The sequence below is a fragment of the Chamaea fasciata genome, unplaced genomic scaffold (assembly GCF_029207755.1).
Source record: "Chamaea fasciata isolate MVZ Bird 193981 ecotype frontalis unplaced genomic scaffold, bChaFas1.0.hap1 SCAF_9, whole genome shotgun sequence".
Lineage (NCBI taxonomy): Eukaryota > Metazoa > Chordata > Aves > Passeriformes > Sylviidae > Chamaea > Chamaea fasciata.
This window is the reverse complement of record NW_027094094.1, coordinates 15,257,232-15,279,559: the sequence shown is the minus strand read 5'-3', so window position 1 is coordinate 15,279,559 and position 22,328 is coordinate 15,257,232. Positions and strand designations below refer to the sequence as shown.

General features: G+C 41.0%; 1 protein-coding gene across 6 annotated transcripts in view; it reads right to left on the bottom strand.

Moving 5' to 3' along the window:
* Positions 1–22,328, bottom strand: part of BLNK (B cell linker) — a 92,010-nt gene that overhangs the window by 30,269 nt on the left and 39,413 nt on the right. For 2 of the 6 annotated variants that reach the window (XM_066191159.1, XM_066191160.1), the window contains exon 1: positions 12,811–12,977. The exons of the other annotated variants lie outside the window; for them this stretch is intronic. In XM_066191159.1, coding sequence (XP_066047256.1) covers positions 12,811–12,857 — 47 coding nt within the window. In that variant the 5' untranslated portion in view covers positions 12,858–12,977. Of the gene's footprint in view, positions 1–12,810; positions 12,978–22,328 lie in introns of those variants that run through there. 6 annotated transcript variants of the gene reach the window in all.

Genomic DNA, 22,328 nt, shown 5'->3' with positions numbered 1-22,328 from the left:
GCAAAAGGATACAGTGTTACCTGCTAATATAAAGAAATGAATTCCTTATAGTTATGAGAAACAGGTGTACAGCAAAATGCTCCAGAATTTCCAGTAAAAATGTACTACACCTATAAGAGTAGCTTGGATTATTATCTAAACTAACCAGATACATTAAATCTGAGGTGAAAAGCGCAGAAGAACTTTTGCTTCTCTGTTGTATTTGTTAGGGTTTTTTTCTTAACAGATTCTGGTTCTGCTTGAAACATCAGAAATAGCAATCATCTGCAGTTTGCTGTTTCAGTGTTGTGCCTCAGCTGGCACCTGGCAGTGTCTATAAATGAAAAGTAATGAGGAATGAAAAGAATGAGAGGAGGTCTAAATGGTTTTGTTCTAGTTTGAGGAGAATGGTTGCAAGTGTTCGTGTTTCTTTCCAAAAGGCTTGCCAGACTTCAATAAGGGATGGATGTCAGCACCAGTTACATTTCTTTTGTTGTTTATCAGAGATAGGACTCACCAACAAAAATCTAATTGTAGATTTCTATCTGAAAATTGCTTATTACACATCACTGACACTAATATCTTTACATTAGCAAAATTATTACTTTATTTTGAAAAAAGGTGGACTTTTTTCACATTACTGGTTTTGTTCTATATTGCCATTTATTTGCTAAAAAATCTTCACACACTCATGCAAATAAGATCCAACACAAAACTGGTAAGTACAAGCACCTGAATTAATTTGCTTTTCACTTGATCATATTTAGGTGAATCGATTAGAGCATCATGGATATTCCATGAGTCTTCAATAAGGCTATAGTTTAAAATATAATTTTATTACATATTTCTATTAAAAATAGTGCATTAAAATTAGGAAATCACATGCACCTGTGCTATTATGATATTTTTTCCATGCAGATCGACTGATAAGAAAACATTCCCATTTTTTGCATAGTCAAAGTTCTTAAAAATCTGTGTTTCTTATTCCTTATTCTTTTTCTGGAGGCATTTAGATTTCCAATGACAGCCTTGATAAATTAGAGTGTACCTAATATGCATTAGTGTGAACTTTTTCAGTTTTTAAAGTTACGTAGCTCTTTTAGGAGTTGTTAAAATACTTGTTTGCTGCCTCTGGAGAATTTAACTTGTCCGAAGCCTGTGACACTAAGCAGTTAAGTGCACTAAGTGGGAAGTGTAGGAAGTCATCAAGCACAGCTGATCTCCAGTTCAAGTGGAATCCCCTTTGACCCACAGAGTTGAATGAGCTGCAAAAACCAGTCTGCCCAGTTAGCTGGAGGCTGAAATTTCTTCATGTGCCAGGCCATATAAAAGGCAACAACTGAAAAGGTTTAGAGCTGTCTGTTGATCCATGATCTTAGAGAGACACAAGAAAAGATGAGAGGCAGAAAGAAAACTCTTCGGCAAGAGGATTCTCCAAATCTTAAGGCACTCCATCCCAAGCCCAAAGGCCATTCCAGAGCGATGAGGAAAGTGAAGCACAGAAGGGCGCTTATACACCTAAAGTTTTGACTGAATCTACATATCTGACTAGCACTGAAATACTAGTTGAATGGCTCTCAAATACTTGATTATACTCCACTTAAAGGGGTCTGTTGTGAGAGGACCTTACCAGAGCAGCAGTCCTGAGAGTGCCCAGGAAATGGGGGCTCCCATGGCCCAGTACAGGCAGCCCTTGTGTCATAACTACAACCTCTTCCCGACACGTCTGAGTCAGGACCTCATTACCGACTAATGTTTGTTCTCTAGTGTTCTCTTGGGATGAGCAGATACTAGAAACACTCAAGGACCTCCATCAGCTAGCACTGTAAATAAAAATAATGAGTAATGCTTGTCTTACTTTGCATTGCATATAATTAAAGATAATCAAGAGGTAAAACTTAAAGTTCCTTCTTTAACTACAAGCTCCAACTCTTCGTTAAACCTGCTTGGGATCTTTTTATGCAAAATTAGGTTTGCAGACAAAGGTGCAGTCTGTGCTGCTGCTAATTTTTGAAAACACATTTCAGCAATAGATATTTTGAGATCCATTTTAATTGTAACTTGTATAGACTGGATGGGACCCTTTGCTCAGGATCTCATGGCACACAAGAGATTTTCAAAGTTCTGTAGATAGTAAGTTTGGAAGTCTTGACTGTAGCTTTTCCTAAAAAGTTTTAGGCTTTTTTACAAATATAATAGAAATTCTACATGTTGGAAGGAATAACAAAAAAAGACAGAAACCTTAACCAAAACAGTTTTTAACCCTTTTGTCGCTATTTTTGTAGCTAAAAACTCCAGTGATTCAGAATTATCAGATCTATTGCCAAAGGGGTCACTAGCTGTGATACACACGCGAAGGAAGGTGGGAAGCTGTAAATAGCACTGTAAATACCACACATCCTGAAAGAAGGATTTGCTGTGTGACAAAATACCTTGCTGCAGTCAAGGACTAGCAGAGCTGCCTGGAGATAAAACAAAATGAAACAAACGCACCCCCTCTTTGATCTGGTCACAGCTCAGCTTAGGAGGAATGTGAGATGAAGTGAGGACGATGGGTAGACCTGTCCTGTGACACATCCCCACCTTCGAGCATCACCTGGAAGCCTTTGGCTCTTTTGCATACACGCTATCCTACAAAAGCTTTCCAAAGGTAAAATAGTTTTTAAAGAGAAAAATGAAGAATAAAGTGTGTAACAAGTTTTCATCTCAGATGTGAGATGAGGTAGAGAGTCCCTAGACTTGAGAAAGAGAAGTCTGTCTTAATTTCAGACAGATTCGTATAATATGGAATTCTCCCACCATTTAGACTAGTTTTTGAGAAATTGTATTTATGGGTATTATAAATCTGTGAAGACATTTACCAATACGTATTCCGCAGGTTAGTGTATTAAGGCTCAGAGCAGTCAGCATGACTGGCGCCCCAGCGGTCATGACCCGTCCCTGCTCCTGCAAACAGGGAGGGATCTCCCGTGTGCACCAGTTCACCCACTGGTGCGCAGCAAACCCAGTTTTTGCCCCTTCACTGCAGCTGGCTGCCACTGTTTTATCTGTGCCTGTGTCACCTGGGCAGCGACAGCCCGTTGCAAGAGTATTTTGCAGGGTCTCTGGACTGGGCAGAGGGACACAATTGCTTCAGGGTGTCTGGCTGTCAGCACCTGTAGCTGAGAGGGGTCTTGCTAATGTTTTTGGAAACAGGGCTGACTGCAGCATCAGTGAGGAGCTGTAGCAAAACAAAAACTAATTTTAAATTATTTACAGGAAATTCTCTATATTACAAGCATTCCTATTTCTGTTTACCCGGGGGATGAAAATTATACCTTCTTACATTTCTGGTCTTTACAGGACTGTCTAAATTACCTGTTTTGCCTATTCAAAAATCCCCACCAATAGTCACAAACCAGTTCCTTCAGTTAAAGAAGAGCAGAATTTTGAACGATATATTGACAGTTTGCTAGGGCAGCTTTACAAGCAAGCAATATTGACACATTAAGGGACCTGTATGTTCCCTCTCCTCCTCCTCACATCAGTTAGGTCTTTAACTTGAATCGGTTTTAATAGTAAAAACAATTTTAAAAATAAACACACTGTAAATCAGACAAAAACAATGTCAATTGAAGCTCTTATGCCTTTTTTGAAAACATCCGTTTCTCACTGACAGGACAACCTGTAGTTCTGTGCCTAGAAAGTCACATTTTCTGAAGATTACTATGTCCATTCACTTAAAAGAAGACTGCGGGTAGGTGTAGCACTCACTTTCGGCTTAAGAAAGGCAGATCACAGTAAAACAAAAATTTGTTGTTTTTCAGAGTTTTTGTTTGTTTGTTGAATTCTTTTTCAGGCGAACTTAAATATTTGGCATTAGAAACCTAGAATGGGATTTAGTAAGTGTAAATTTAGACTTAAAACAAAAAAAACTCCAAAAATACCTGCTTGCCTCAGTTATAAAGTTTTACAGGAAAGAACCACAAAACATAAAGCAAGAAAGTGCATAATAAAATCTGGAGAATAAAAGCTAAGTAATTAGAAGATAAAAGCCAAAATGCAAAGAGCAGAAAACTAAAAATTATTACAGCTACCTCTGTTAATTAAAAAATCCCCACATTAAAATATGAAATTAAAGAAAGAACAGTATGCCCAGACCCCTCCTTTATGACTTCTCACAGCACAATTATTCCACCACCTTCTCCCCAGCTGGTCTTTGTTTTGTGTTTCTATTATCCTTCAGTTTTATAAACTGATATGCAGGTGACCAAATTAAGAAAGAAAGTTATTGTTTCTGGACAAAGGGGAAGAGTCCTTCCTTTTGGGGACGAGTCTCCTTTTGGTAAGCAGGTTCTCCTTACCCAAAAGGAGCTTTGTAAAAGTACCACTTGAAATTTTGAAAAGCATGAAGCTCTTATGTTGAAATATCTTCTCAAACTGCATTAACAAACTAGAACCTTTCGTATGGCAGACTTCCATGAAAGCAATGCTCCTGCCATGGTCTTTGTGGAAGAACATGGATTCTGGTGAACTGGGTGTCTTCCTTAGATGTATTTTCATATTACTTATCAGTTTATGCCTCAAAGACAATGGGTGGGAGAAGAGGAAGTTTGGAGCTGGAGGTGGTAACCTGTGGCACCTAACCATCCATTCGAGGCACTGAGCCTTTGATCTTTATCTCTCAAGCTATCTCAAAGCTGTGAAGAAAAGTTCAAAGAGGTTTGCTTATCGGGAGAAGTCAATTACAGCTACCTGTCTAAAAGGAACAAGGAATTGTTTTCATCCATGTTTGGGAGATTTGCAAGGGGAAATGACAATAGTTTATATTCATTTTGACAAGAGTGTTGATTTTTTAGTCTCAGAAACATCCTATTCTGCTCCCTTTAGAATCATCCATTATTTTGCCTAAAGGCAAACCCCATGGTTAGAGCAGGTGCGTGTTTTTATGGTACACACAGAAGCTCAGAAAGGCTAAATATTGATTATATTTTTCATCTTCATTTGTCCTCTACGTAATCTTTACAAAAAAGCTATCAATCCTCCTTGTACTGGTAAGTTCTAATATTCACTGAGTAAATAAAAAATGCAGCTTGTAAAGGGATAATACATTCTTGACAGAAATCATGCCTAGTGTGAAAGTAAAGAGTGTAAGTACCTTGGGGTCATTGGGAGTTCTGCATATTGAAAGAACCCATTCTAGGTTTCCAATGCTAAGCATGTGAATTTGCCTGGAAACGAACAAACGACCAAAAACTCAACGATTTGGACACCTCTTCCCTCTTATGAAGATTGCTCTCCTTTTTATCCCAACTATAACAGTGACACTGTAAGGAATACAGAAAATATTTAGATATTATATGTAAATGAATATTACATGTCACTTCTTGACATAAAAAGGCAAAGTATGTTTTATGTTCTGTAACTGACCTGCTCTGTTTTGAGCCTCTTTTTTTGGTTTATTGATCTCTTTTTTGCACCACCTCTCTGGATATAAGTTAATGCATTATAAAACAAACAAACAAAAAAACACACAAAGAAGCCACACTCCCAAGATTTACTCCACTTTTCTGGAAGGTTTTCAAGCAGCAGAAGGAAGCTCAACACATCAGTCTACTCTAAAATACAATTCCAGTTAAAATTAAGTGAATGCTGTAGTTCCCTAAAGGATTAGTACCCTACAGCCTGGTCACTGAAGAAGAACAAGGGCAGAAATTTAAAAGAATTAAGTGGCTTTTATATTTCAATAAGAAGCGGAAGCAGAAAGGCATTGTAGGGAAATGAATAAAGACAGGATCTGGTATGGACGCAGAATATTACCATTGAAAAACACTGCTGGACTTGTGCTGAAAGTGTTCTTGCTCAAGCTACAGAAGCATTATACCCATCATAGATGTGGGGTGGCACTGACAGGGACCTAACGGAGGCTACTCATGAATCAGTTTTGCTTGTTTTGTTCTGAAGCTAATCAAATTTTGTTAAAACTCTGGAGAAATTCCCTAGCTGGTTCCTGTATCGGTGTAATGGAGCCCACACAGGCTGCCACCGAAAGGGGAAATTCTGCTCTTCTCCGCCCTGGTGCTTCCCCAGCTATGATGAATCACGGGATTTCCAGCTGGGACACTCCTTTTTTCTTTTGCCAATTTAGATACCAGCAGGATCAGATCCAGCTCTGTCACATGGTCACTGGAACCCTGGTGCCAGTGAGAGGGCAGAGAGGGGCAGGGTGAGCAGGGGCATTGGGAGGGTGGGAGAAAGGGACCTGCTCCTTTGGCAGCAGCTCAGGCTTATGCCAAATTCAACTGCAATGTAGCTACAGCTTCAGTAGCACTTTGTTGCCTCTGTGCTTCTTACAGAGATGCTACAGCATCCATATTTTAAGATAGGAGGGAAACATTTAGCCGCATGGTATAGCCTCTTGTATTAATAGCTAACTTCACCCAGTTTCCCCTTGAATTAAGCTTGAAAAACATATACTCATATTTTTCATATTATTTCTTCAGGATTCATCATTTCAATTCTTTCTAATGTATTTACTGTGTAGTAATTTATGTTGAGGTCATAAACTTGTAGCATTGCACATCTGGCTTTGCTTATGCCTGGAAAAGAAACTGTTCAAAATATATGTATGAACCAATTAGGATAAAGATGCTAACAGAATTTTCAACTTCTGCTACTGCTCACTAATTTATTATGGCTAGCACAAACCAAACATATTTACGTTACATTCTCTTACAGTTTACCAAAAATCTAAGATGATGTCCTAGAGCCAAATGAGCAAACACTGTCCCTTTTAGCCACTGTTTTCCATCAATTTTTCAATTCTCTTGTCTGCTGAGCATATAAACTAATATGGTTTTCCAGTGGGTCTTTTTTGCCATGATTTATGATTGTCATATTTGCCTTCCAAAAGCAAAGTATCTATCACATTTTAATGTCCTGTGCAGTACGTAGGTTTTGAATGACTCTAGAAAACATAACACTGTTTTGTTCTGGAATCAACATATCACTGGGTACCTGCAAGATCATATTATGATTTAATATCTAGCAGTCTACACACCTGTATAGGGTAACTAATGGCAAAAAAATAGTTGTGCCACGTTTGCTGGAGTGTTGGCCATGAAAATGAATTTACTTGGTTATTTGCTTGGCTCTTGATAATTTTTTATTTTACCAAAAAACCCTCAAAAACCTATGTCATTAGATCAAATCTAAATTACTCACTTTTGCTGAATAACTGACAGTTGCAGGCCAAGGATGGTGCCATTTGTGATTGCAATGGCTGACAAATGCTCCTACTCTGGACAGTTACTTTGGCAGAACTACAGTGTCACTACAAGGCCTTATTTTCTTTGGAACAGTGTGCATATGAAGCAGTGGTAGAATAAGCCGTGCCAATGACTTCAAAATTTTGCCACCACAAGTAGAATAAAGCCATAGGTACTGTATAAGCACAGCTGATCTTGTGAACAGATGACACCCTTACACTGCTGTCCACGTGCAGAGATTAAAGCAGGGCATCTCTTGATATTTTCAAGATTACACTGCATCATTTTGTCCACATTGCCATATTTTTGTTTAAAACACGCATAGATCACAGCCACACTTAAACATACTTTTCTATAAACAGCATTATAGGCAAGAAATTCTGTGTGAGAAAAATCCTGTGTGGTGGTTCAGTTTGGGTTTTTTTCCTCCCTTCACTTTGTGGATGGTTGTTATTGGGGTGGGGTTTGGTTTTTTGTTTGTTTGGGTTTTTGTCGTGTCTTGTAAAAATTAGTGTGTTTCAGGTTTGGTTGTTTTGATTGGTTGGTTTTTAGCCTGGGGATTGGTCCAGGTAGGATGACATAGCTGGAAAGAAGAAAAGAAGATTTAAAGGGATTGGTAGAATTAACTGGTTGTGCAGAGAAAAGGGAATAAAGGAGGACAAATATAGATGGGATGGAGGCTATGCTGTGCTGAAGCAAGGTCAGAGAGAGAAGCAAAAGGATTTGACTGGAGAAGTCACACTGAGTGAAAGAATGGATTTTTTGCAGTGGTATTTGGAGAAGTTTGTATTTCCTATCTCATTTCGTTCCAAAGTCCAGAGATGAGAGAGAGATTCATGAACTATTTAAGCTGGTGGAAAACTAGAGGAAATAGAGACTATAAAACTTTATCTTTTAATCAAAATCCTGTGCTTTGTATGGCAAACAGGACCTAACAATCCTACAGAAAAAAACTTGTTTGTTCTCATCAGCATGGCAAATGTAGCCGGTGATCTCCTTTCCCTGTGCCTGTGAAACTCAGCTTTGAAGACTGCAAATCACTGAATTGTGATTTCATGTGACCTTACGTCCACAGCCTACATTTTGGTGGGCTAAAACAGGGGTGTGCCACAAAAGCTGCTGTCACCACAGAGTGATACCGTGCAGTGGAAAGTGGTCAGGAGACACTGGAAGCTGAGACAGAAGGTGGCTGTGGGTGGCAATGGGTGGCAAAGACCAGAAGACCTTCACAGTTGTTATGGCTTTAGGGCAGATGAGACTTTTGCTAGAAAAAGGATAACACCAGAGCAGGTAGAAGAGCAGAAGTGAGGCTGAGAGAACTGGGATTGTTCAGCTTGGAAAAGGCAAAGCTCTGGGGTGATCTTATTGCAGCCTTTTAGTAACTGAAGGGGGCCACAAGAAAGCTGGAGAGGAGGTGATCACAAGGGTTTGTAGCAACAGGACAGGGGGGAGTGGCATTGAACTGAGAGCAGTTTGGATATTAGGAAGAAATTCTTCACCGTGAAAGTGGTGAGGCACTGGAACAAGTTGTCTCAAGAACTTGTGGCTGTCCCATCCCTGAAAGCGTTCAAGGCCGGGCTGGATGGGGCTTTGAGCAACCTGATCTAGCGGAAGGTTTCCCTGCCCATGGCAGAGGGATGGGAACAGCATAGTGCCTTTCAACCCAATCCACTGAATTATTCTATCATTTGCATAGCCTGTCCTCTGGACTCTATGAAACTAATAACAGGTTGAGATGCTGAAGTTGGATGTGAGGTTTGATTCCTAATTCTGTCTTGGGGAACATTCTCTAGGTTACTTTGAAACTCCAGTTTATTTCTTGCTTGAGTTTATTTTTGTTCTTTTGTCCTGTTCAAGTTCATTGAGGCAATAAACTAAGTTAAAATTAGCCTTGAAAAAAACACATTAAGTTTCTAAGTCTGTTTGTTCCCACTAAGATGAATTAGTAGAACTACTATAATATTTTCTTACAGCACAAAACTAATACTCAGATATTCCCCAGACATTTTCTCCAAAAATGTTGGAGATTAAATGCTCCCTAGGGTAAAGCATCCTATACATAGGAGATGTCAGTTTACAGCTAAATATAATTTCAAAATGAATTTCTTAAATGAATTCAATTTCTGCTATACACTCTCAAGAAAGCACAGTCAGAAGATCCTCTGTTAAAGAAAAGGCTGTAACTTAGCAGTTACAGCCAAGTTATCAGTAGAAAATTAGTGAAGACTATGAACACCTCCAAGCTGGATAGACAACAGACGTTCAGGCCTTAAGGAAAAAAAATCCTCTTGATTTTCACAGAATTAGGACTTAAACCCTTCTTTAACAAGGGGGACTAATAAATCCTGAAAAAAACCCCAGACACACTTATTCAGTCCGAAGAAAGCCAGTTTATTTCCACTTCCTTTTAAATGGGCATTATGCTTGGAGAAAAGGATTTTTTTTTTTTTTTTTTTTTTTTTTTTTTGCTGGGGTCAGAGACTGACTGCTGCAAATTAATGAAGCCATATGAAATTAACAAGAAGCTCTGCTCTCAGAAAAGGCTGTTTGCAATCTGGAACTTGCTGGCTGCATGACCTTAGGCAAGTGAAAGCATGTGGCACACTTTGGTTTGTGCCATGGTTTGCCCATCCCCGCAGGGGTGATGATGCCTTCAAAAAGACTTTGTGCTACACAATTACAGGCACAGGGCCATCATTAAGGTTTGTGGTCATAATAAAAAAATGCAGCAAGTCTGAAGAGATGCTGTGACACAGTCACATATAGTAGCTAGAAATTATTTAAATACCAAGAATCACAGGCTTATAGTCTAGAGAAGTTAAACCACAAAAGAATCTGCAAGGTTAGTGCAGATTTTTGTTTTGAGCTGCTAACTTCCCCTTACTGATGCAGCCCACTGTCCCTGATCATGAGTGCATCTATTTCTGTATGTTTGCAGAATAATTTTTTCCCTGAAGTTCAATCTGAAATGCAGGCACACTAGAGTTTGCCATGGCATCATGGCTATTGCTCACGTATTCACTCCACTCTTTGGGAAACAATTCGAAGTACCAAATTACTTGTATGCACCACAGATTAGTTTCTCTCACAATAGATAATCTAGCCTTTGAATTAATTTTTCCTGACTATAAGGAAGCATTTAGAACACACAATGTACTCTGAGGGAGTATTTGTATACTACTGTGCATGCCTTCTAAGAAACACTATCTAGAAATTAATACCAGAATTCCATGTAGTTCCAGCATTCCTGTCCAACTGTTACTGGAGTTAATTGAGTAGCTTAACTGCAAACAATGTACATACCACAACATATAAGAACATTTATAGTTCTTATTGTTGCAATAAACTTAACAAATGGAACATGTTAAGAATTCAGATCTGATGTAAGATTTGCTAATACAACAAAAAGCTAGGTCTGTTAGGCTCAACTATACTCATGGAGAATAGTTGAGCTTAGCAAAACCACATAATATCTAGTTTTTCAGGTCTACACTCAAAGAAATCAAAAGATCCTCTCTCAGACACTGACTCAACAGTAGTGCTTTTTTAACTTTTGCTGCTACAAAGCAGAAATTTTAAGAAAGCTGTCTTTAAAAATGCAAACTATAATCACATAAATTGAAACTATGTTTGGCAGGAACATTTCTTGGCATTGCATCATAGCGTATGAAGAAAAGCATGTTTTTGACATAACCATTTAGATCATGTAACATTCAGTACAAACCCTGAACCACATATGTGTATTCCATGAAGACAGATGTGGTATTAGGAAGTCAACTGCACTGTCAACAGTTCACTGGGGGGGTATCCAGGTGTTTCAGAGAGGGAGGAAAAGACTCCCACTGTGTTATGCTAATCTCTTCCTGTATTTACACATCTCTCTTAAACTTATCCTATGGATATCTACTCATGGAAAGTTCTGCCTTAAACCATGAGGTTTTAAAATTCTGATACCATAGTAAGATTTCGTAGCCCATATCCAAGTTTCTAAGGAGTATTTCAACATGCTCAAGTCGAAGCACGCATGTCTACTGCGTGTGGTGAGAATGCTCACACACCAGAGAAACTCCTATATTCCCTGCACAAATAGGCTGAATTGGCCATGAGGAGAGAGAAAAAGTAACTTGTAATACTTGAGGTTAATACAGGAAAGCAGAGCTACCTCTTTCTCTTCCCTATTTTACAACAATATTAAAACCTCAGACGAGATGGAGAGTGTCATCTACGTGAAGATGCAGCACAGGTGTGGTGCTGGCTTTCAGGTTTTAGGGCTCTGGAATCAGTTCACCAAAAAGTTGCGGTTTGTTATCACCCTCACATAAAGACCCACTTTAGATACTTGAAGGTAATCCTGCTTTAATTGTTTGCAAAAGTGCAGAAGATGAATCCTAACTACAATTGTATGACAGGAGAGGGTGTGTACTTTTTTTATGCACCAGAAATGGATGGAATCAAGCTTTCCAACTTGTTATTTAAAGATAGCTAGTTTAGACCAACACTGAGCCCTGACACCGTTTAAACCAGTTTAGACTGCGTAAGGTGGTAAATTGCAGAAAATGAGGAAATTCCCTGTGTTCTTCCCCCTATCCACTGAGCCTTCCACAGAGTTTTTGCCTGGGCTTAGGATGCAGCCTGCTTGGCTTTCATTAGGTGTGCCTGGCTAGGGAGCATAAGTGTCACTGCAGCTCTGCAAGTACACGCCCCCCCAAACAATATTTCAACGGTATGGAAAGAGTAGATATCAATAAACTGCATTCCATCAAAATTAGCTTTACAAGGGATTATTCCGGTTTGTACGAAGGTTTCTGGGGAGAGGGAGAGAGACCTAAGAAGGGTTTATAAGTTAGTATGGAGTGTTCAATATGACTTATTCTAGGAAAAAATATATTTCAGTATTTCATTCTTATTTCTTTCACAGGAGGAAAAGAATTCAACGCTACTTTAAGCTGAAACAGAACTTCTTTTAACTATTCAGAAATACAAAAAGTCATGATGAAAGAGCTTCGAGGTGCCAACTGTACCAGCACACGAACCGAGACACGCTAAAAATACCACAGTAATGGCCAGCTTCTGCTTTTTCCCTCTCCAACCCTGTATTTAACATTGTTCTCCTTCACTTAGGAACATTTCCTGTTTTCCAGTTCCCTCTATTCCACCAGTTCTTTCGAAGATTAGGAAATATTACAGAGTTTAACTGCAAAAGCCATCTTCATAACACATTAAAGCATTAAGCAATTCATTTTTTTCTAATTTGCATAAGACTCATACATCACAGTGAGTCACGATTTCCTTACAGCTTCGAAGACAGACGCTTTGAAAATAATTCTCTGCGCTGCAGGTGAAGCCGACAGACATTTTGCTTTAAAATCTGTGTTATCCACTCCAGACCCGTGTTTACCTCCCGCACTTCCCTGCAGCGCCCCGGCCTGGGGTAAAACCGGGTAAAACTCCGTTTGACTCTGAAACTCCCTCCAACTTCCTCGCGCCTCGGCGCCTCCCATTCCCCCCGCACCCGCCGCGGGAAGCGGCTCGTCCCACCGCCGCCGCGCGTTCCCGCAGGACGGCGGGAGCGGACCGGCCCTACCTGAACTTCTCCCCGGCCGGCACCGCCAGCCTGTTGAGCTTGTCCATGCCGTGAGCGCCGCGCCGCCCTCGGCCCGGCACCTGCCGGCGCCGCCGCTTCCCCGGGCCGGGCTCTCCCTCCGCCGGGCGCCGCCGCGGCCGTGCCGCGCTGCCGGAGCCTCTCCCCGTCCCGCCCGCCCGCAGGCACCGGCGGAGGAGGGACCCGGGGCTCGGCCCGGCCCCGCCCCGCCCGGGCCGCGCACAGGTGGCCGCGGACCGGCGCCGAGGAGGAGCCCGGGCAGCGGGGCCGCGCCGACCGCCCCGCCCGCCGGGGCCGCGCCGCCTCGGGGGGCTGAGCTGCGGGATCGGAGCGGGACCGGGACCCGCTCGCTGTCACCTGCCCAGCCCTGGTGACCTCGCCGGCTGCGGGGGGAGATGCAGGCGGCCTGATTCCCCTGCTCCTCCCCGCTCCTGGTGAATTTGTGCCAGGTGGGAACAATGCTGCGCGGGAACCTCTCCGAGGTTCCCCAGTAAAAGCGAGAGAAAAACTTCATCTTATCCCCATTCTTTGGACAGTAACTGTAAAGAAAAAAAAGTTTCTTACCCTAGTTTTAAAGTGAGGCAGGAGAAAACCACCTGATCCTTCCAGAGACACAGCAAAGCTGTTCCCACCCAAGATGCAGGCAGCTGTGTTTTATGGCTCTGATATCTCTGAGCCCGGGACATTTTGCTCAGTCTCAGCCTCAACCTTATTTTCCTCTACAAAGATGAACTTTGGAGGCAGCCAGTTGCTTCTGAGGGGCAATGTAGACAGTTGTTCACATCCAGCCTTTATCCTGAAGGGCTGATTCATTTGAATTCTGCACCTCTGAAGGATGACTTGTTGCTCCCCTTTTGTATCTTTGGCCTCTCTGCAGCTTAGTTTATAACCTAAGGCTGTTCTGGGGAAGAAACCTAGTAGTTATTTTTTTAAAAAGTGTATATCTGCATCATACTAATGTGTTTTGATAAGTACAATATGTTTTGGGTACACAAAGGTATTTCTTGGTGAGATTCACATTGCCACTTGGCTAGGTTTTCACATGGAATTCTTCTCCCCAGATTGTACTGACTGAAGTTTTTTTTCTTGTGAAACCGAAGGAGCAAAACAGACTTTCCTGGTTAGTGCAGGTGACTCTGGGGAAATAGCCTGCCATGAGATTTTTGTCTTTGATAGCAATATCGTTGTAATCTTGGCAGGCTGGTGTTTTTTGTCTGTGGGCTTTCAGCATAGGAATCATTTGATGTTTGAATACCGTATTTTCTAGGGCCGATAGTGTACAAATTGCTGGTTTTGGCATATCTTATAAAGTTTGTGGGCTTTAAGGAGTAATATAATGTTGAATGTCATGTAATACACAAAACTGGAATTCCACATTGCATTGTATCTGGTTGTGGATCAGTCAACTTTGCAATTTTAGTCCCTAAATGTTATTTTGAAAATTAAATTAATTTTGAATTGGTTGAAATTCACACTAATAATGTGAAGAAGTAGATATGACTTCAACAACAGTAAATCACAACAATAAATTGCTGTGTCACTTTTCCTTTTGCATATATAATCTTCCCACTTATCTGAACACACACCAGAATGAGAGATTTGCTCAGTAGGCTCCTGCAGTGGTTTCCCTTACACAACAACTGCCTCTTGCCTGGCTGTCACAGAAATCCCGGGCTGTTTTCCTTTGGGTTCTTTGGGACCTGACATCTGCAACACCGTGCTGGTTTTGCCTTGTTTCTTCCTGACTCAACCAAAACTACGGGTTTAAAACTCTGCAGTGCCCAGTGCAGAGGATGTCTCGCCTGTCCTTGCAGTGCTGTCACCGCCCTGGCCCCGGGAAGGAGCGGCTGCCGATGTGTCATGCTCAGGGCAGTCCCCGAGTCCCGTGCGCTCAGGGCTCGGTGACAGTTTGACTCACACAGGATTTCTCAACCCGGTCATCTGCAGGCCCCCGTGTTTGTGTAGCTGTGCAGTGACATGGGCTGGGGAAGGAGTCCACTACAAACAATCTGGCAAAAATCACTAAAAGAGGGGTTTTTAACTGCATCAGTTCTTTGGTTTGATTTGGTGCGCAGATGTTTGTGAGTGTGCAGCACCGGGTGAGCCGAATAGGGCGTGTGACTTCTTGGACTGGTACTGCTGCCAAGAAGTTACTCCTAAAAAAATCTTCCTTACACAAGACTTGTTCATGAGATTTTTGTGGCACCTGCTTAGCTCTTTCTGGTCTGCCTCCAAGTCAGCCTATCTGGCCATCTGCTCCAGTGCTGAGAAGGTAGTTTGGGTGTAACAACGTAGGAAAACCATTAGAGAAAAACCTTAAATAAAGAAGGACTTGGCCAAGCCCCTCCTAACCGCCCTGGGCCTCTCCTTTTTGCCCAGCCGGTGTTTGCAGAGTCTGAACTCCTGGCCCATGCTGGGACTGGTCCCATCTGTGGTCCAAGTGCACTTGTCCAGCCCGTATGGACAGGGACACCCCACAGTGTCCAGCCGGCAGGGTGGCCCTGCAGACCTGCACCAGGGACAGGGCAAGGAGCAGGAGTTTCTCCATCCTTCCTGCCTTACTTATCACCAAAATGGTGTCTCTGGGGGCCCAGGCTGGAGGTGGGGGCTGACCCCCACTGCAGGAAACACCCTGCCTTCCTCTTCAGGAGCCCTGGGAGAGCCTGGAGGCGGTGGTAGGTTTGAGCCACACAGCGAACATAATGTCATGCTATTTCTGTAGTTGTAGCCCCAGCAACTGTCCCTGTTTGACATAATATGCTCACTTGAAACATTTGGCCAAAGAGGAACTGGGATTTTTTTTTACCACGTGGGTGGCATCTTGACCATAGTGATGGTTTCCTCCCCAGCCACAAGGGCTGATTTAGGTAGATGGGGTTTTGTTCTGAGGGATGGCTGTGCCACCTCCTTGCTCCCTGGCTCATCTGGGGCCAGTGGGGATTGTGCTGCTGCCTGCTGAGACATGGCCTGGAAGCCTGGGCCAGCCTGCCCAGCTGAGGGACACGGTGTGGGGCATAATGGTGTCCCAGAAAAATGCGCCTTGAAGTCTTGGATGACATGTTTTGCAGAGGTGTTCCAATAATACTGGTTCTCTGGAGCAACATCATTGAAGCTTTTTACTTAAATTGTATTTTATTATCTAATGTTTTGGGAACCTGCATCCACACAGGCTGCCACTTTTGTGATTATGTAGATAGGCACTAACTTTATTTTCCTTTACATGGCTGCAAAGGATAGGGGGTGAGTTCCTGGCACTATTACCTAATGCAGGTATGCAGGGTTTGCTAGTAAAACCCCTTGGCAGGATGGCTTACAGTTTGAGTTCCTGATCTAGGTTAATGCCTGAAGTCACATCCTGACTGCAGGTGGGCTGAGGCTCAGTGGTGCAGCAGCATTTACCCTTAGCTTCCTCTGCACTGGCAAGAAACCCTAGGAATGTGTCCCAGGCAGGAGCTCTGGCACACAAGAGAGATGGGCAATCAAGCTCCAGGAAAAGTCCAAGCCAGGGTACAGGTACAGCCTTGGCTCTCAGTTGCCCTTTCTGAACCTCTAGGGTTTCACAGAGTTGAAATAAAAGCAGAGAATTTTAAACTCTATCATATAGCATAAACATTTAGCAATGAGAAGCTGAATGAAAAGAACTGCAAATAGATTAAAATGTTTTACAGTAAATCTCTGTAATGTTTATTTTTGATGCTTTGAGGAGACAGTGCTGCATCAAAGGATCCCAATCTATGCATGACTATTCAAGAGGAAGCTACTTGGAAGCTACTTTTTACAGATTCCATTAATGCTCATAGATACAGTCCAGTGCCTTCAATGTATCTAAAACTGCCAAGAAATCTGAAGAAGTTTGATTACCAGGCTTCATTTTTATTCATGACATGACCATATAAGACTTTTTCCCTCAGTCATGTTAGGAAACCCATTTTTAACCCCTTCTCTATTAGCAAAGTTTTCTCTCCAACATTATTAGAGGTAATTGGGCCAAATTTTTTTCTTAGAAGTACTCAGGAGTGAAGGATGCAACTGTTCTTTATGGGAAAGAATTAATGGAGAATTAATTTTATGCACAACACTGTCTTGCCAAGTGGGTTTTTTGACTTCCCTGCATTTGGGGAATGTGGAGAATCACAGGATACTGCGAAATATACTCTTTAGAAGACTGCTTTCTGAGCTTTTCCTTTAGGAAATCCTGGCAATAGAGCAGCACTTTAAGTTCTCCTGAGCAACACATAAATTGATTGATAACTCACTTCAAAATATCTGTCTGATTTTACTGTCTTGAGGTCATAGTGTTTCACCTAGCTCAGAGGTACTTCTCTCTGTCCTTATCTACAGGCTGTCTTTAATCTCAGATTGATAATTGCTTCAAAGACAGTAGGTATTCAAACATGAAGGGCTCTATTTAAAAGACACATTTACTGCTTGAGCTCTGAGCTACTGGATTAGCGCTAAGGAGAGAGCTCCAGCCATAGAAGCACTGTAATGTGAATGTAAATATAACTGGTCAGGAACAGGAATTTGGCTTGATCAGTCTGAGTTCACATGAAAGTTAGGAAATGATTGCCACAGTTCTCTTTTTCACGGCTGTGGAGTGAAAATAGCCCAAACTGGTACCATCTACATCTGCATTGGAAGACAGCCCAAGTACAGACCATGTGAATCTGAACTGGAATCTGTAGTAGTGTTCGAAGCTCCATTTTTTTCCCCTAACAGAATGTGCTGTTTGATAGTATTTTGTATGTATTTGATCTCTTCTGCTTTCAGAATATCCATAGGAAGATGTGCCAGCAATGGGCTGTGGTGGTGAAGAGCAGAGGGGAAACAGAAAATTAGCAGTAGACTGTCACATGCTGCCTCTGAGGGTTTTGTGCTTGATCATACGGATTTGAATGCAAATTTGTGGTACTTTATACCAGGCCAGAAATGCATTCAAACTCTATTGTTTAAAACTATGTCAGTTTGGACACAGGTTTTTTGCCCCTCAAATTCTATTTTGGATGACACACTGCCTACGTAACTTAGTATTCAGTGGCCCATAACTGGTATTTGGAAAGCATGAGTTTATGGAACATGATTTCTCATGATATTCTCTGTATTTTCTACTTACTGATTGTTACAAAGAAGTGAAACAGTTCTGCTTTTTATTTAATATAGTACATCTCTGTATTTTTCCAACTAATCTATTTCAATGGATTTACTTCCTTTCCCAGGATGCTTATATGCCATTTTAAGCTAGGCAGCACTTCTTGTACAGGGAAAGTTACATGTGGTCTGTAGTTGTGTCATAGCAGATGAGAAGAGGGTAGATTTTTGTCCCAGGTGTTTTTACATAGTACTGATTTTCAGAAGTTTTGGTCTTCTCACTGTGGATCAAATGGCTCAGTGCCAGAGTGTTGATTTTGGAAGACTCCTATCTACTGCCCTAGAAATCTTAAAACTTTAATCTGTTTTCATTTTGGATACCAAATGGCATACTCAAAGCTGGTCTTACAGTATGAGTAATGGGAGATGCATTTGAAAATGCAACTCTAAATTTTATTGAATGGGATTTGGGTTTGTCATTAGGCTCACTGAAGGAAACAGGTCATACATGTAGCCACGTACTGGAGGGAAAGATGTGAGAACAGTAAATTTAGGAGGATTTTCTCATGAAGAGTTTTCTGAGCAAACACATTTTTGCACCTGCTGAGGATATGTTTTCTTTCTCTGGGGACTCTGCAAAAAGCTGCACTTCTGCTTTTCAGTTTTACTGTCATCTGTTTCATGTGCATACAGAAACACTAAATTTGCTCCTACAGACACACTAATTATTTAATGGCAAACTCAAAGCATTTGAGAGCAGATTGTCTCAGAGGTAGCGACCTGTGCTGAAGTCAACTGATACCCACAGTGACTCTTGGGAACATCTCTGCTTGTGCTGCAGACCTGATCCCCTTCCAGCAGTCAGGAGTGACTGCAATGGACATAGCCCTAAGTGGGCAGCTTAATCTCTCTCTGAGGCTTACCACGGAAGGAAGGGTGTAGGGACACAGGGTTCTTTGCAGCCTGGAAAGCCACCCTTGTTTCTGACTTTTCTGCAGAACTTGTACACCCTGCTCTCCCTCCTCACCCCTTGCTGCAGTCGGATTAAACTGGGCAAGTCTGCTTTTCCACCACCCTCCTGTTTGGGGTGTGGATTTACCCTGAGGGGTACCCAGGAGGCCTTCGTGGGAGCAACTTGGGGTATTGGGGCCTGGCACTGAGAATGAGACAGGACAGGGAAGGATCAGGGAGAAGCGGTGCTTTGTGTCCTTCCTTTCAGCAGCTGCCTATGAGCATTCAGGCATGGATGGTGAATGGTCGAAATATGTTTGAGTCCCTGCTGGTGAAATTGCTCACGCAGACAAAAGGCTGCACAAATTTTTAAAATTTCAAAATGAATGTCTTGAAATAAGGTTATTTTTGTATTGTGCTGTTACACATACCATGATGCTTTCAGTATCTGGAAAATGCTGAAAAACTAAATTTTTAAACCTGCACTGGCCTGTAATACATGCAGCCAGAGGGAAAGGGCTGGTGGGTGTATTCTCTGGCACCGTTTGGTAATCTGCTCTTCACTGGCCATAATTATGCTGTCTGAACATTTTCCTATTCCTGCTTAAGGACAGGAAAAATCATTTTCTCTGTAGTCTTTTCTATTTTCATGTGTTTCCATCTGCTTAAGACTGCTCTCTCCTGTTTCCTGGATAACCGGAATTGCCTGACACTGTGTTCTGGGACCAGAGATGCCACTGAACAGAAAACGTTTCAAAAGTCTTTTTCACACAAATAAGTAGTGGATTTGAAATACTACCTTCCAAAAAAAAACCTCCAAAAAACTTAACAAAAATCCAAACCCAAAAAACAAAAATCCTGAGTAAAATGATGAGGGACATGGAAGACTTTCTAAAGAAAGAAATTATTATATTAATGAATATCAAAATACTATTTGAAATAATAGCAAGAGAACATTTTATGACCAAAGATAAATACAAAGATAAATACTCTAAACATTTTTTCTCCACAGAAGAGAGTATTCCATTAGAGTTGTAACTACAGCCATGAAATTTTTCTGTTGCTACAGTTGCAAATCTTGTGGGTTGTTGCTAAGGATATGTTTACACAGTTGATAACTTTAATTGCATTAAGACCACAAAACTGTAGCAGATGAATTGGAGTCCAACACTATATCAGAGAGGGTTATTATTTTTATAGATACTAATGTGAAGCATTTATTGCTGTAGTACATAATTTAAAAGAGTTGCTTTACAAGTTTGTGGTTGTATGATCCTGCATCTTTCCACTCTCAGAGAGTATTGGGAGAAAAAGTCTATGTTCACTATCAAACACTGAAGAATAACTTCCCTTCAGATTTAAAATACAAAGGGAAAATACAAAAGTCAGAAATGAAAGAAGAATATGTGACAGAAATCTACACGTAAAAAAACATGTATATGTAGATTTGAATATTCATTGTACTCCATTGTATTATTTATAAAAAATCTTTCCCTTTTTATACAGTGTTCTAATAGAGAACAAGAAGGTCACTTCTTTGAAGAAATTACAACCCAAAATATTTTGTGTTTGAAGAAAGTTTCTGACTGTTAGGTTAGAAAGATTATACATGGGTGATAGCTGTACAAGATCTTTGATTTCTGGTTATTGGTGAACTTTACCAGCATCTGCACCACAGATATTTAACACCCTTCTCTGTATTTTAACTATCTGTCTGGGGTTATGTCATGCATTTGAAACAGTCCTGTTTTGTCATAATGATGTTGAGTCAGGATTATGTTTATAAACAGACCGGTGAGTGCAGACTAGTTTGCTATGCACTGTTTGTAGTTTGAAACTACTCACAAGGTGTATGTTATTTGTATAGCATTTGCTATAAAATGTTCATATTAGCTAGCGAATAGGAAGACAATACTGATACAGTAGAGTCTTCCAGGGAGAAGTTATTGGTTTTAAGGTATCTTTTCCTTAAACATTGTGATTTCTTTCAAGCTTAACCTCTCGTTGAGGTCGGTTAACTTTCATCATTCTGTTCACAGGAGAATTGCTCCTCTTATGAAAAAACTACTCAGAGTATCATGAGGCTTCTAAAGAAATTATAGATTTCTATTATTATTCTCATGCCCGGTGGAACTGATACTACCTGAGTTGAAGTGCACCGTGTAATTTCATTTGTTGCAGGTGGTCAGTGGGGTGTTGTTACAGCAGCCCAGCAGTGACGTGCTGCTCACACACGGGTATGGAAGCACCCGCCCGTACCCATTTGCTCGTTCTTTCCTTCCTTGAGGGTGCAGGCTTCTGTCACAAATGTCACCTGACACAGACCTCTGAGCTGGCCCAGAAGTGCTTTACTTTAAGCAAGCTGATACACAAGAATGTCAGAGTAGAAAGAATTGCCGTTATAGAGGAAGGACATTATGAGTTTGGTGTAGAATGAGTTCTAAGCCTAAGCCTGGGTGTCTGCTGGAGCTGTGTTTCAAAATGTTCTTGGGCCATTGGTTGTGAATGAACAACACCTCAAATCTGTCGCGAAAGTGGTGCTTTCCCAGAAACGGGTGCTCCATCCTGTGGACTCTGCAAGGTACATGACAGGTATAGATGTGTACAGACATGTTGGTTTTGTCTTAGGCTGGTTCGGATGCATTTACGTCTTTAATCCTGATGAATTTATTCCCATTATTCATCATGACTAATAGAGGATCTGAAGCTGTATTCATCTTGATGATGGTAGAAAAGTGTTGCTGGAAAGTCATCATCTGTAAGGTCTGTGATCAGAAATTAGCTACGTTTGTTATTTTGCAGTGTTTACTTACCTGCCTTTTTTGTTTTTAAGGGAAAACCCAATAAAATACCAATGACTGGAGGTATATGATACATAATTAGTACTGCTTTTGGTTAAAAGCTGAAATTGTTGAAATTAGTTGATTTATCTCTAATTTTGAATAATTCCCTGGAAAGGGACAATCTAGCAGAGAATACCTCTTAGACTGTACATGTGAATCAGAGTTCTATTTCTTTAAAAATAAAAAAATAATAATAATAAATTATTGACTTTGGAACTCTTTTTCAGAGTGTATTTGATTCTATTTTTGGGCTATATGTGAACAATATTTGAACCACTAATATAAAAGGAGTATAGCTGGCAATTCATGTTGGCATTCTGAGCAAAACAAAGAATTCTTTCACTTCTGTGTTCTTGAACTGTAGTATATATTAATTAAAGCAACAATATGCATAGGTCTAATATTCTTGTTATTTCTTCAGATTATTCCCTGAACCAGAGGAATGAAATGAGGAACTAATATACTGATAAAGATAATTAATTACATCAGCCTCATCAGTGATTTAGGAAAGGATATATTACACTTATGAAATGCATGGTAAGGGATGTTAACTGAAATGGTAACATACTTTTAGCTTATAGCCTATATTGTGAGAGCTTGGTGAAATAATAAAAAGCC